A 12,731-nucleotide genomic window follows, 5' to 3' on the forward strand; every position below is an offset into this window, starting at 1 on the left:
ATCCATTGATGCCATCCATGTTACGTCTTAGCGCATTGCTTCTTTACGGTCTACTGGAGAGGAGAAGCTTGGAAACTTTTGGTTTTGCACAAAAGAAAAACAGACACCAGATGAAAATTGGATAAAAAAAACAGTGATCAAGATCGATGTTATTCTCATACAGAAAAAAAAAAGGGACGTGTGAATGAGCACTACAAATAGCAGGAGCTTTTTAGCACATTTGAGCTTATAGTAACAAAACGCAGTAAATCAAAGTCTGAATAGTTTCCAAATAGGGTAAAAATGAAATTGAGCTTCTGAAGACGGTTCCCTTACAAAAATGGGTCCACACAGGATCACACACATAGTCCATCCCCAACCGAGGCACCAAAATGATCATCAGAACCCAATTTATGTTTATACCTAAGTGAATGATAAACATGTAATAATTTAATTTTGCACTTTTTATTTACGGGTTACGTAGGGAGATATAGGGATTACACATAAGTACGGTCACCAGACAGTCTATGGCGCTTTACCAGTGTATAAGGCAGCTCACGGCCATTACGCTGCTCAGACTTGGTCATCTATCACTAAGACATTGTGCAACCAAGCAAGTGATTGCCCCAAATAAAAGGAAGATGTAAAAGGAGTATTCATATGATGATGATCAAAGTTTAAAGGGGTCACTTCTAGGGAGATAAAATAGAGTACTTGGCACTGGCCACGTACTGTTCGGCTAAATACATTGCTTCCATCTGGCTGGAGCAGATATCTGCTGATCGGCAGGACTACCGAACCACCACCGATCTCATGTTGATGACCTTTTCTGAGGTGGGTCATCAATTGTTTAGTCTAGGATGATCACTGTAAGGTATTCCTATCTCAGACATTTCTGAAGTATCTAAAGGATATCCCTTGGCTGATAGATGGATGTGGAAAGACACCTCTAAGATGGACACCCATTTAGAGAACGTGGTCCAGGATGGCTCCAGAACCGGTCACAAGGCGTCAGCTTTGTGCAGATGACCCTCCAGGTATCCTGCTCAGGAACAACACTGACGGGTCCCGTTCTGATTGCCTCCTCCAGAATACACTTTGTACTCTTGGCCTTGGTTGCTGCTCTGTACCAGTGTCGTTGCTGCACTACTATGCATGTGAATAGACCGGCTTCCAGGCATGGACACAAGCCCCGAGAGCCGACCTGTTCTCCACACATCACAGCTACTACAGCGGCAGGGTCCGCATCTGGTACATGATTCACCAAATGCATGTTCATGTAGCAGCATCGTCAGTGAGCATGTGTCAAGTGATGGACGGGGAAGTGTATCACCTTCATCTTCAGAAGTTGGGTAACCGAAAGAGCAGAAGAAGATATTGGAGGATAAGATCCTGGCTGGACTTTTCATTCGCGGAGCTCATTTGCTTCATCCGGCCAATAGCTATATAAGGTATGTCACAGCGGTAACTCACATGCCTCCTCAGCGCTGCCTATTCACCATGCGGCTTCTCCACCTGTAAGGCCATCCTACTGCGTTTGCTTCTTGCAGCACTGCTGCATCTGCATGTGGCTTCCATTTTGCCTTAGGGGAGCATGGCCGGTCTCTGCAGGAATTTAACCCTGCTGTGTCCTGCAGAGATTATGTTCCCTGGCCTATCCTGTTCCAGCAGGGTCTATATTAGGCAGCTCCTCCCACCACTCCTTGCCTGAACGTTGGTTCCTAGCCTGCTAGCTCCCGTTTATGCATATCTCTGTATTCAGTGTCCCGCTATTGACCCGGCCTGCTTACCTGCTCAGTTTGACTTCTCCATCCCTGACTCTGGCTTTGTATTGTGAACCCACGCTGCAGGGCTGTGGAGTTGGAGTCGGAGGCAGAGTCGTTATGTTGTACATGAGCATTTTTAACTACAATAATCACTGTGCTCCTAGGAGACCACTTCTTAGTAGCTATTCAGCCTTTGCAATTCCATGTATTAATTCAGCTTGGATAAGTCATTATTGAGCTGTTCTTCCATAATATAATGGAAGTCCTGGTGGTCGGTTCCCTTTAAATTAAAGCAGCAGACTGATGAATACAGCAAGTGCATGTTATAAAGCAATGGTACAGCAAGCACCGGTAATATTCACATTTCACCTTTACTGTCAATCATCATAGAATAAGTCAGAAATGAAGGCGAAAAGTGTCATAGAATTCTAGGACTTTATAAAGTAAACGCTTCTTTTGGCAAGAAAAAATTATAAATTTTTACACATTTTGCGCAAAAAATTGACTTTTTCTGCCATTTTTAAAAAGATAGGGTGGGAAATAGACAATATTAGCTATGTGCAAGCCACATTATGACTTTTATAAAGTCCCAATTCTCACTCCAGTGGGGCAGCGGATCTAATCCCGAAGCTAATGTGAACGCAGCTATATACAAAGCCGTATGTATCTGTAATCAGCACTATGTGATATACTGGTCCGTATAATAGATAACAGAGCCTGAAAACACATGCAAGCATATCTGCAGAACTGGAGCAGAGTGTAAGACGGGCAGACAGGGTTCGGTGGACTTTGTATCTTCTAAAACTGATCTTGAGGGACGCTGCCAAGTTGAGCGTTTCAGGTATATCCTTTGGTAACGGCACCGGTACTGACAGTTTTAGGAGATTTCATCATATGATTTCAGGTAGAGGGGTTTGGCTTGTTTCCTCAGCTTCTCCTGGGTGCGCAGGGTTTTACTGTGTGACGTGGCCAGTCCCATCGGAGGTACGTGAGTCTGAGGGCACAAGAGAAGATAGAGACAATCCGTTCAGATCATCGGGGCACAATATCCCGATAATGCATGGCATCAATGGAAAAAGTAGCATCAAGAAAACTATGTGTTCTCCAAACTGTGGTTGTCCAAGCTGCTGTAAAATTACAACTCCCAGCATTTCAGGACATGCTGGAAAGCACCACCGCATGTAAGTTTGGCTTTCTGTTCGGATCAGGAGAACCGCTGCCAGACCAGATATTGCCTTGACAATTAAAATATCTTTTAGCTCCTCTGCAGAATAATGTACCCATCAAAAAAACAAAGAGCAGTGTTAAAAAAAATAGTATAAAAACACTCCTACAATAAATATGAGCAAACAATATTATTCTTAATGATACATTACCGTAAAAAACTAGAAAAAACAAAGGCCACGTTTCGCGGGCAGCTTTTTCAAAGGGTAACAAATTGCAAAGAAACTGTGTGTGCCACTGAGGATAAACAGTGTGTGCCAATGAGGATAAACGGCGTGTGCCACTGAGGATAAACAGTGTGTGCCAATGAGGATAAACAGTGTGTGCCAATGAGGATAAACAGTGTGTGCCACTGAGGATAAACAGCGTGTGCCACTGAGGATAAACAGTGTGTGCCGCTGAGGATAAACAGTGTGTGCCAATGAGGATAAACAGTGTGTGCCGCTGAGGATAAACGGCGTGTGCCGCTGAGGATAAACGGCGTGTGCCGCTGAGGGTAAACGGCGTGTGCCGCTGAGGGTAAACGGCGTGTGCCGCTGAGCGTAAACGGCGTGTGCCGCTGAGCGTAAACGGCGTGTGCCGCTGAGCGTAAACGGCGTGTGCCGCTGAGCGTAAACGGCGTGTGCCGCTGAGGATAAACGGCGTGTGCCGCTGAGGATAAACGGCGTGTGCCGCTGAGGATAAACGGCGTGTGCCGCTGAGGATAAACGGCGTGTGCCGCTGAGGATAAACGGCGTGTGCCGCTGAGGATAAACGGCGTGTGCCGCTGAGCGTAAACGGCGTGTGCCGCTGAGCGTAAACGGCGTGTGCCGCTGAGGGTAAACGGCGTGTGCCGCTGAGGATAAACGGCGTGTGCCGCTGAGGATAAACGGCGTGTGCCGCTGAGGATAAACGGCGTGTGCCGCTGAGGATAAACGGCGTGTGCCGCTGAGGGTAAACGGCGTGTGCCGCTGAGGGTAAACGGCGTGTGCCGCTGAGCGTAAACGGCGTGTGCCGCTGAGCGTAAACGGCGTGTGCCGCTGAGCGTAAACGGCGTGTGCCGCTGAGCGTAAACGGCGTGTGCCGCTGAGGATAAACGGCGTGTGCCGCTGAGGATAAACGGCGTGTGCCGCTGAGGATAAACGGCGTGTGCCGCTGAGGATAAACGGCGTGTGCCGCTGAGGATAAACGGCGTGTGCCGCTGAGGATAAACGGCGTGTGCCGCTGAGGATAAACGGCGTGTGCCGCTGAGCGTAAACGGCGTGTGCCGCTGAGCGTAAACGGCGTGTGCCGCTGAGCGTAAACGGCGTGTGCCGCTGAGCGTAAACAGCGTGTGCCGCTGAGGGTAAACAGCGTGTGCCAATGAGGATAAACAGTGTGTGCCAATGAGGATAAACAGTGTGTGCCAATGAGGATAAACAGCGTGTGCCAATGAGGATAAACAGCGTGTGCCAATGAGGATAAACAGCGTGTGCCAATGAGGATAAACAGCGTGTGCCGCTGAGGATAAACAGCGTGTGCCGCTGAGGATAAACAGCGTGTGCCAATGAGCATAAACAGTGTGTGCCAATGAGCATAAACAGTGTGTGCCAATGAGGATAAACAGTGTGTGCCAATGAGCATAAACAGTGTGTGCCAATGAGCATAAACAGTGTGTGCCAATGAGGATAAACAGTGTGTGCCACTGAGGATAAACAGTGTGTGCCACTGAGCATAAACAGTGTGTGCCACTGAGCATAAACAGTGTGTGCCAATGAGGATAAACAGTGTGTGCCACTGTGGATAAACAGTGTGTGCCACTGAGGATAAACAGTGTGTGCCACTGAGGATAAACAGTGTGTGCCAATGAGCATAAACAGTGTGTGCCAATGAGGATAAACAGTGTGTGCCACTGAGGATAAACAGTGTGTGCCACTGAGGATAAACAGTGTGTGCCAATGAGCATAAACAGTGTGTGCCACTGAGGATAAACAGTGTGTGCCACTGAGCATAAACAGTGTGTGCCAATGAGCATAAACAGTGTGTGCCAATGAGCATAAACAGTGTGTGCCAATGAGCATAAACAGTGTGTGCCAATGAGCATAAACAGTGTGTGCCACTGAGGATAAACAGTGTGTGCCAATGAGGATAAACAGTGTGTGCCAATGAGCATAAACAGTGTGTGCCAATGAGCATAAACAGTGTGTGCCAATGAGCATAAACAGTGTGTGCCAATGAGCATAAACAGTGTGTGCCAATGAGGATAATCTTTTTCGGGCAGACTGCCTGGAATCTGCTTGAAAAAGTGCTCGATAAATGTTAAAAATAATGAACATATGAATAACAATGTCAAAACGGCTTTCTGTGCACATGTTCCGTCTTTTGTGACTTCTTTTAACTGCTTCAGGCATCGAAAGCCATGGAGGGGCTAAAAGAAGTGACCTGACCGTTTTTAAGGTGGCTTCTGCTTGAAAAAGCGACAAAGAGGGATCTTTAGGAAAAAAACCCTCCGCTGTCTTCTAGAAGCGTAGTATGATGCGGGTACGCCGGCATCCAAAAGATGCCATGTGCACATACCCATAAGGAGAAATCTATTCAGCCTCGGCTATATCAGTATCTGGGAAAACTGGATGAGGTCTAATCCGCAGACAGTACAGATCTGGATTTCAAGCCGTCTATTTCATCCTCAAGGCTACAGATTATGTGTATGACGCGCTACCTCTCTGTATGGGAATACTTACAGGTCTGGGGTATGGGATTCCATAATGTAGCCCAATTTCAATTCGTGCTTGGCATTCTTCTATACATTGATGGATGGTTTCCATGTGTGTAATCTATAGGCACAGAAATAGGGCACAAGCTCAGTTACATACATGTATGAGACGACTATGTCAGCGGGAGGTCTACGCCAGGAGGAACAGTACCCGAGACCTACATCTAAAGGTCCCCAGTGTGTACTGACGAGGGGCTCAATAAAAGGTTGGACATTGACTTAAAGGGTAGCTGCCTTCCCCCAACAATGTTTGATGACACGGCTGCAGCTGTGGTGTCCTGTCTAAAACATGTGACCGTTCCAGCCAATCATTGAGCTCAGTAGTCATGCGAAGGTATAGGGTATGGGACCACTGCGGCCAGGAACAGCTCTTCAACACGAATACACGAGGCTGCATGTTGCTTGTACTACTGTGAGCAGCCTGTGTGGCCTAAAAGTGCTACCATGGCCTGCAGCGTGTCCGGGGTTGTCTCCTATCAGGCACATCTGGGGCATCATTGGTCAGCAATTACAAAAGGAGCTGCCAGCAGCGGATCTTGATGATTTACCCAAGCGCATTCAGTGCGGCAGAACATTCCTCAGACGACCATTAATAACCTCATTGATAGCAGCCCAGCCAAGGCTGTAAGTGCTGAATTTCTGCCCATGGTGATTAAAATAGAGATATTATGAAAATTGGGTTTCCATTCTTAAATCATTTGTATATTATTAACACGTATCCATCCTGTGATTTCTATAACTTCACGACTTTTCCTTCTTGGTGTTGTAATTTCAATGTTGAGAAGTGTATATATAGCAGGTAAGCAGCGCCACCCATTGGTCTAACAGACACATGACAGCACAATGTTAGGTGAACAGCGCCACCAAGTGCTCAGACACAGAAGTACAATATCAGGTGAACGGTCTAGATTCTAAAGCTGGCCATACAAAGGGCTTGTTTGTTTTCAATGGGTAGCAGAGAGAAAGCCGCTCCCCTGAAAACAAAAATATGGGGCTCTTCATTTTCAAAAGATGGATCCTTCTCTCCCCAAAGATCATCTCTCAGGAAAAAGCCAGGAATCGGCTTATACACGTCACGATTTGCCAGATCCACTGAAATTGGCAGGTACGACTAACCTTCATCTTATGGGGGCTTTACATTATAGGAGACCATAGGGCAGGGAACCACAACCAAACCCTCACCAGCTCCTGAAACTACAAATCCAAAGGAGCTCTGGCAGCCGCAGGTATAAATGAATTCTTCAATGACTGTCATACAAATTAAAGAGGACCTCTCCAGCCATAGATCTCCAGATCACAGTCTCCAGCCATAGATCTCCAGATCACAGTCTCCAGCCATAGATCTCCAGATCACAGTCTCCAGCCATAGATCTGCAGATCACAGTCTCCAGCCATAGATCTGCAGATCACAGTCTCCAGCCATAGATCTGCAGATCACAGTCTCCAGCCATAGATCTCCAGATCACAGTCTCCAGCCATAGATCTCCAGATCACAGTCTCCAGCCATAGATCTCCAGATCACAGTCTCCAGCCATAGATCTGCAGATCACAGTCTCCAGCCATAGATCTGCAGATCACAGTCTCCAGCCATAGATCTCCAGATCACAGTCTCCAGCCATAGATCTCCAGATCACAGTCTCCAGCCATAGATCTCCAGATCAGTCTCCAGCCATAGATCTGCAGATCACAGTCTCCAGCCATAGATCTGCAGATCACAGTCTCCAGCCATAGATCTGCAGATCACAGTCTCCAGCCATAGATCTGCAGATCACAGTCTCCAGCCATAGATCTGCAGATCAGTCTCCAGCCATAGATCTCCAGATCACAGTCTCCAGCCATAGATCTCCAGATCACAGTCTCCAGCCATAGATCTCCAGATCACAGTCTCCAGCCAAAGATCTGCAGATCACAGTCTCCAGCCAAAGATCTGCAGATCACAGTCTCCAGCCATAGATCTGCAGATCACAGTCTCCAGCCATAGATCTCCAGATCAGTCTCCAGCCATAGATCTGCAGATCACAGTCTCCAGCCATAGATCTGCAGATCACAGTCTCCACCCATAGATCTGCAGATCACAGTCTCCACCCATAGATCTGCAGATCACAGTCTCCACCCATAGATCTGCAGATCACAGTCTCCAGCCATAGATCTCCAGATCACAGTCTCCAGCCATAGATCTCCAGATCACAGTCTCCAGATCACAGTCTCCAGCCATAGATCTCCAGATCACAGTCTCCAGCCATAGATCGCCAGATCACAGTCTCCAGCCATAGATCTCCAGATCAGTCTCCAGCCATAGATCTCCAGATCACAGTCTCCAGCCATAGATCTCCAGATCACAGTCTCCAGCCATAGATCTCCAGATCACAGTCTCCAGCCATAGATCTCCAGATCACAGTCTCCAGCCATAGACCTCCAGATCACAGTCTCCAGCCATAGATCTGCAGATCACAGTCTCCAGCCATAGATCTCCAGATCACAGTCTCCAGCCATAGACCTCCAGATCACAGTCTCCACCCATAGATCTCCAGATCACAGTCTCCACCCATAGATCTCCAGATCACAGTCTCCACCCATAGATCTCCAGATCACAGTCACAGCTCGGCAGACTTTTGTCACCTAATTATTTAACCCCATGAATTAACAGATCTAAAGCTTAAAAATCTGAGCCACTTTGCCTACTAAATAAAGGGTGTAGTAACCTAGATGGTTCTTCAAGGGTGGGGCCAATTTGTCTAAACAACCGATAGGCAGATGTCACCGTAAAGGATGACTCCCACACCTTAAAGGGAACCGGTCAGCTGATACATGCTGCCCAAACCACAGGCAGCTTGTATCAGCTCCTGGCTGTGTGATCACAGACATGTATGGCTGCGGCATCTCAGAGAAAAACATACTTTTAATTACCGCTGGGGACCGAGCTGCGCGGGTGACTAGTCGTACAGGCTCCACGCCCGCTCACAGTGACTGACAAGCCTCTGCCTATACATGCAACAGATTTATCAGTCACTGTCAGCGGGCGGGGAGAAGCCACTGGGGACCCGCCTGTGCAATTAGTCACCCACGCGGTTCGGTCCCTGGCAGTAATTAAAAGTATGTTTCTCTCTGTGATCACACAGCCAGGTGCTGATACATGCTGCCTGTAGTTTGGGCAGCATGTATCAGCCGACAGGTTCCCTTTAAAGGGGTTGTCCGGCCTTGGGGTGACGCTATGTGACTGCAGATTTGTGAATCTTCACAGTGTGCACTCTGGGAGCGAGCGGTCATGTAACTGCAAGTATGACATTTCCATACTTGTGGCCACATTCCGACTAGACGTGCCTGGCCTCATTCAATTCACTTGTATAGAGAGGCCGGACACTTCTAGTCTGCATGTGACCGTATGTAGGTAAATCGAATATTTTCGGTCAAGAGGCTGCCGCTTCTAGCGCTGAAGAATCCTGACACTGCGCAGTGTGGATTCACAAGTCTGCAGTCACATAGAGTGACTATAAACTCGCACCCCAAACCTGGACAACCCCTCTGAAGGGGTTGTCCCATAAACATATGTCACCTCTACAGAGGACAGGTAATGTATGTATGGTTGCTGGGGGTGTATCTGATGGGTCCCCTGCATGCATGGAGCACTACTGAGCATGTGCGACCACCGCAGCATTCATCTCCATAGGAGTTGTAGTCTCACATGCTCACAGCCCCCATTCTTAGCATCAGGGGGGTCTCAGCAGTCGGACCATACATTTGTCATGTGTCCTGTGGATGGATCTATGGCATTTATGGCACCACCCCTTTAATACCCCCTGACACTGGCTGCTGTCATACTCATACGTGTTTATTCTTGTGAAACAGTGCCCGGGCGTCCTCCACGATGTGCCGCCTTTCCTTCACGGTCTCCTCCTCCAGTCCTGATGACGACTTCCACTTTCTCGCTATCCGGAATATTTTTCGGTAGAGGCCGAGGACTTCTTGGCGCGTGGCAGCCGCCATTGTAGGAACAAGTATGTCTGGAGGAGAAAGGGCGGCATTAGTACAGCCGACGTATACAGTATAGACACAGGATGACGGCCATGAATATAGGGGACCCCGTCACCCCCAGCTCTAACCCCTCTGACACGCTCGGAACAATGACTCCCCAATATGGAGGTCTCCTTTATCAGAGCTGTCCCTACACATAAGCCATGACGTCCCCCCATATTATTACACTAGGGGGTACAACGGTCTGACAACAGGTGTAGCGTTACCCGCTGGGTGTCAGACAGTTGCCACAACAGCTATACCGCCATCTGGCGTCTCTCTATGTCTGTTGTCAGACTGGGCAGGAGAAGGCGCATGGACAATCCCTTTAAGGAGCGCTGTGACCCTCAGGACCATTGATTTTGTCACGTGATTCAGGACCAATGCTAAATTCAGGCTTCCAGGTTAAAACAGCTGATAACAGGGAGAAAATAGCAGCAATTCACGGTGGTTCTTTAATGCACATCTTCTATCACAGAAAATAAACCCACGACACGTGACGCATCACCGGCGCCGATCTCCAGAAAACTACATCTCCCAGCATGCCCCTGACCTCTCCTCTCAGCAGGCCGCCTCACCTCTACGGCCCTGCCGGTGACGTCATCACGCTCGCACGTCTGGACGTCCCCCTCTAGTGACGTAAACCGCAGAGGGGCGGGCCACACGGTGGAGATGACGTCACACTGTCCCCCTCCGCCTCCTTCCTACTGTGCCGTGACGTCACCAGAAGTGCGCGCCCGTCGCGCGGAGTGACGTCACGACGGGCGGAGAAGAAGGTGGGAGAGGTGCGGACGTCGCAACGGAGACAGCTGACTGGGCGACCGCGGCCCCTCCGGCTCCTGGGACACAATGCGGGAGAGCAGGAAGTGATGCGGGGGCTTCATCCACTGCAGACATGGTGAGAGGAGGGGGGCTGTGACCGGGCGGGGTGTGGGGGGCAGGGGGCAGGGGACCCCGTGTAATCCTCAGCCTGCTGTCCTGTGCGGTGAAAGGGGCGCCCCCTATTGTGTACCTGCAGTGTATACAGCCTGGTCTGTGAGCGGACAGCAGTGGGACTATGACAGTTCTGCTGGGCAATGGATGTGGTCGGTGTCACGGTGATAACTACACCCTTACCCCTCCCAGTGACATAACGCGCCACCACTCGCCGTACCTGCACCATATCTGTCATATATGGACCCCTGCGCTGTAAGTGTCCGTCCTATGACGCCCGCGTGTCCGTCTGCAGCCCGTACATGTCACTGTGAGACACGAGGGGTTAATGGAGTGCGAGCCCTGCGGCCCAACATGCTGAGCTCTGAGCTATATATATATATATATATATATATATTATATACACTGTCTCAATATAAAGCCTTTGTTCACAGTTTGTTGAGAAATAATTTTTTTTAAAGTGGAGCCGCTCCAAAATCCTCCGCAGAAAAGAAAGTCTTTTCATGGGAAATCCACTTTGCTGTTCCCATGAGAAGTGTTTTCAATTTTTTTTTTCCTGAATAGCTTTTAAAAAAACACTGAGAAAAAAAAGTGCCTATTACTTTGTAAAGCGGATCCTGCCGGGATCTGCTCCGAACAAGAAGCCGCTGTGCAAACAAAAGGTGGCAAAAATAACAGTTCAGGGAGAAAAATTATAAAGACTCCTTAAAGAAAAAAAACTCCAAAAAAAGTGGTTTCTTTTTGAAAAACTTTTATTTTTTATAGGTGCAAAAAACTCAGTGTGAACACACCCTTAGGCCACGGCCCCACTATCAGTATTCAGTCAGTATTTTTTCTCAGGAGTGGGAGCCAAAACCTGGTGGGGAACAATTAGAGAAAAGGTATAATAGAAACAAGTCACCAATTCTGCATTTATCCCACTCCTGGTTTTGGCTCCCACTCCTGAGAAAAAATACTGACTGAATACTGATAGTGGGGCCGTGGCCTTAGAAGAGCAGAAACAGAGCAGTCCTTTTAATTTAGCAGTGTCGATGCTCAGGCCTCCACCAGTAACAGCTTCTCTCAGATCTGTGACCCATCTGAGGCCGTGACGAGGGATCAGCCGACCAATTGAAGTTTAGTCCAAAGTTACGGTACCTGAACCCCATTGAAAACAATGGTCGCTCTCTCGCTACCTCGCTTAGCTAATCTCTAGCTATAACCCCATAAAGTCACGTTCAGTATTTTACATCAGTATTTAAAAGCCAAAACCAGGAGTGGAACAATCAGAGGAAAAGTATAATAGAAACACGTCACCACTTCTGTATTTATCACCCACTCCTGGTTTTAGCTTATAAATACTGATGTAAAATACTGAAGGTGTGAATGTGGCCTTGGTGAAGTTTTCCTTTTCATGTAGATCTGATCCCTGAAGTCTGCAGGGACAAGTCCTGACTTGTTATCTTCACTTGATCCAGCACAGCGGGGTCCAGAGTGACTTGTGGTATATTGCTGGCTACCAAACTTGAGCCTTTTAGGCCTTGGCTACCACAGACTTCCCACAGGCTTGTATCAGTCGTGGCGTTGATATTTGTTCTATTTTTATGATGTTTTGTGTTTATTCTCACTTCTTGCCCTGTTTTATGCAGCCGACTAGTTAATCACTCACCGAGAACCGGTCGTTTATCTGTTTGTCATTGTGAAGACGGGTTTCATAAATTCTAGGAATAGTTGTCGCTTCATAATGGTGCAAAAGGCCACGGAGATCCGAGCGCCAGCGATGGACCTACCCTCCCACATCTGTGTATAGAAAGGGGTTTCATGCATTTTTTTTTTTTTTTTTTATAGGAAGAATGCAGTGGTATATAGATATGATGTTAGGCTTCTCAATAGAACTTGCAAAGCACCTGTAAAATGAAAGAAAAAAAAAAAGTAATAAAATTCATGGCATTTTTTTTCACAAGCTACAAAGTAAAACTGCATAGAGGGAGCCTAAGGCTTTGTGCAGATGCAATTTTTCAAGGCTTTGAAAAACGACCAGTTTGTCAAGTGGAAACTGCTTCAGGAAACGTTCCTCCTCCGGAGAGTTTCTGGAGTTTTTCTTTCCT

The 12,731-nt window shown here is 47.8% G+C and overlaps 2 protein-coding genes across 5 annotated transcripts in view; one reads left to right on the forward strand and one right to left on the reverse strand.

The window, feature by feature from the left end:
* Positions 1-2,097: 2,097 nt before the first annotated feature.
* Positions 2,098-10,555, reverse strand: LYRM1 (LYR motif containing 1). Of its 4 annotated transcripts, none has more exons than XM_073647968.1 (4): positions 10,265-10,555; positions 9,526-9,701; positions 5,669-5,761; positions 2,098-2,739 (listed from the first exon to the last, which is right to left on the reverse strand). In XM_073647968.1, the coding sequence occupies exons 2-4, from the start codon at positions 9,682-9,684 to the stop codon at positions 2,623-2,625; spliced, it is 369 nt and encodes a 122-aa protein (XP_073504069.1). In that variant the 5' UTR covers positions 9,685-9,701; positions 10,265-10,555; the 3' UTR covers positions 2,098-2,622. The 4 variants fall into 4 exon arrangements, with proteins under 4 accessions (XP_073504069.1, XP_073504067.1, XP_073504068.1 ...); XM_073647966.1 differs by having other exon boundaries at positions 10,290-10,543; XM_073647967.1 differs by having other exon boundaries at positions 10,203-10,307.
* DCUN1D3 (defective in cullin neddylation 1 domain containing 3) overlaps positions 10,372-12,731 on the forward strand; it is a 29,881-nt gene continuing 27,521 nt past the window's right edge. The window contains exon 1 of the mRNA XM_073647964.1: positions 10,372-10,609. Within this exon, the coding sequence (XP_073504065.1) occupies positions 10,581-10,609 (29 nt within the window). The 5' untranslated portion in view covers positions 10,372-10,580. The remainder of the gene's footprint in view (positions 10,610-12,731) is intronic.

This window comes from Phyllobates terribilis, unplaced genomic scaffold, assembly GCF_046119375.1.
Source record: "Phyllobates terribilis strain yellow unplaced genomic scaffold, ASM4611937v1 Scaffold_9__5_contigs__length_417890890, whole genome shotgun sequence".
Taxonomy (NCBI): Eukaryota; Metazoa; Chordata; class Amphibia; order Anura; family Dendrobatidae; genus Phyllobates; species Phyllobates terribilis.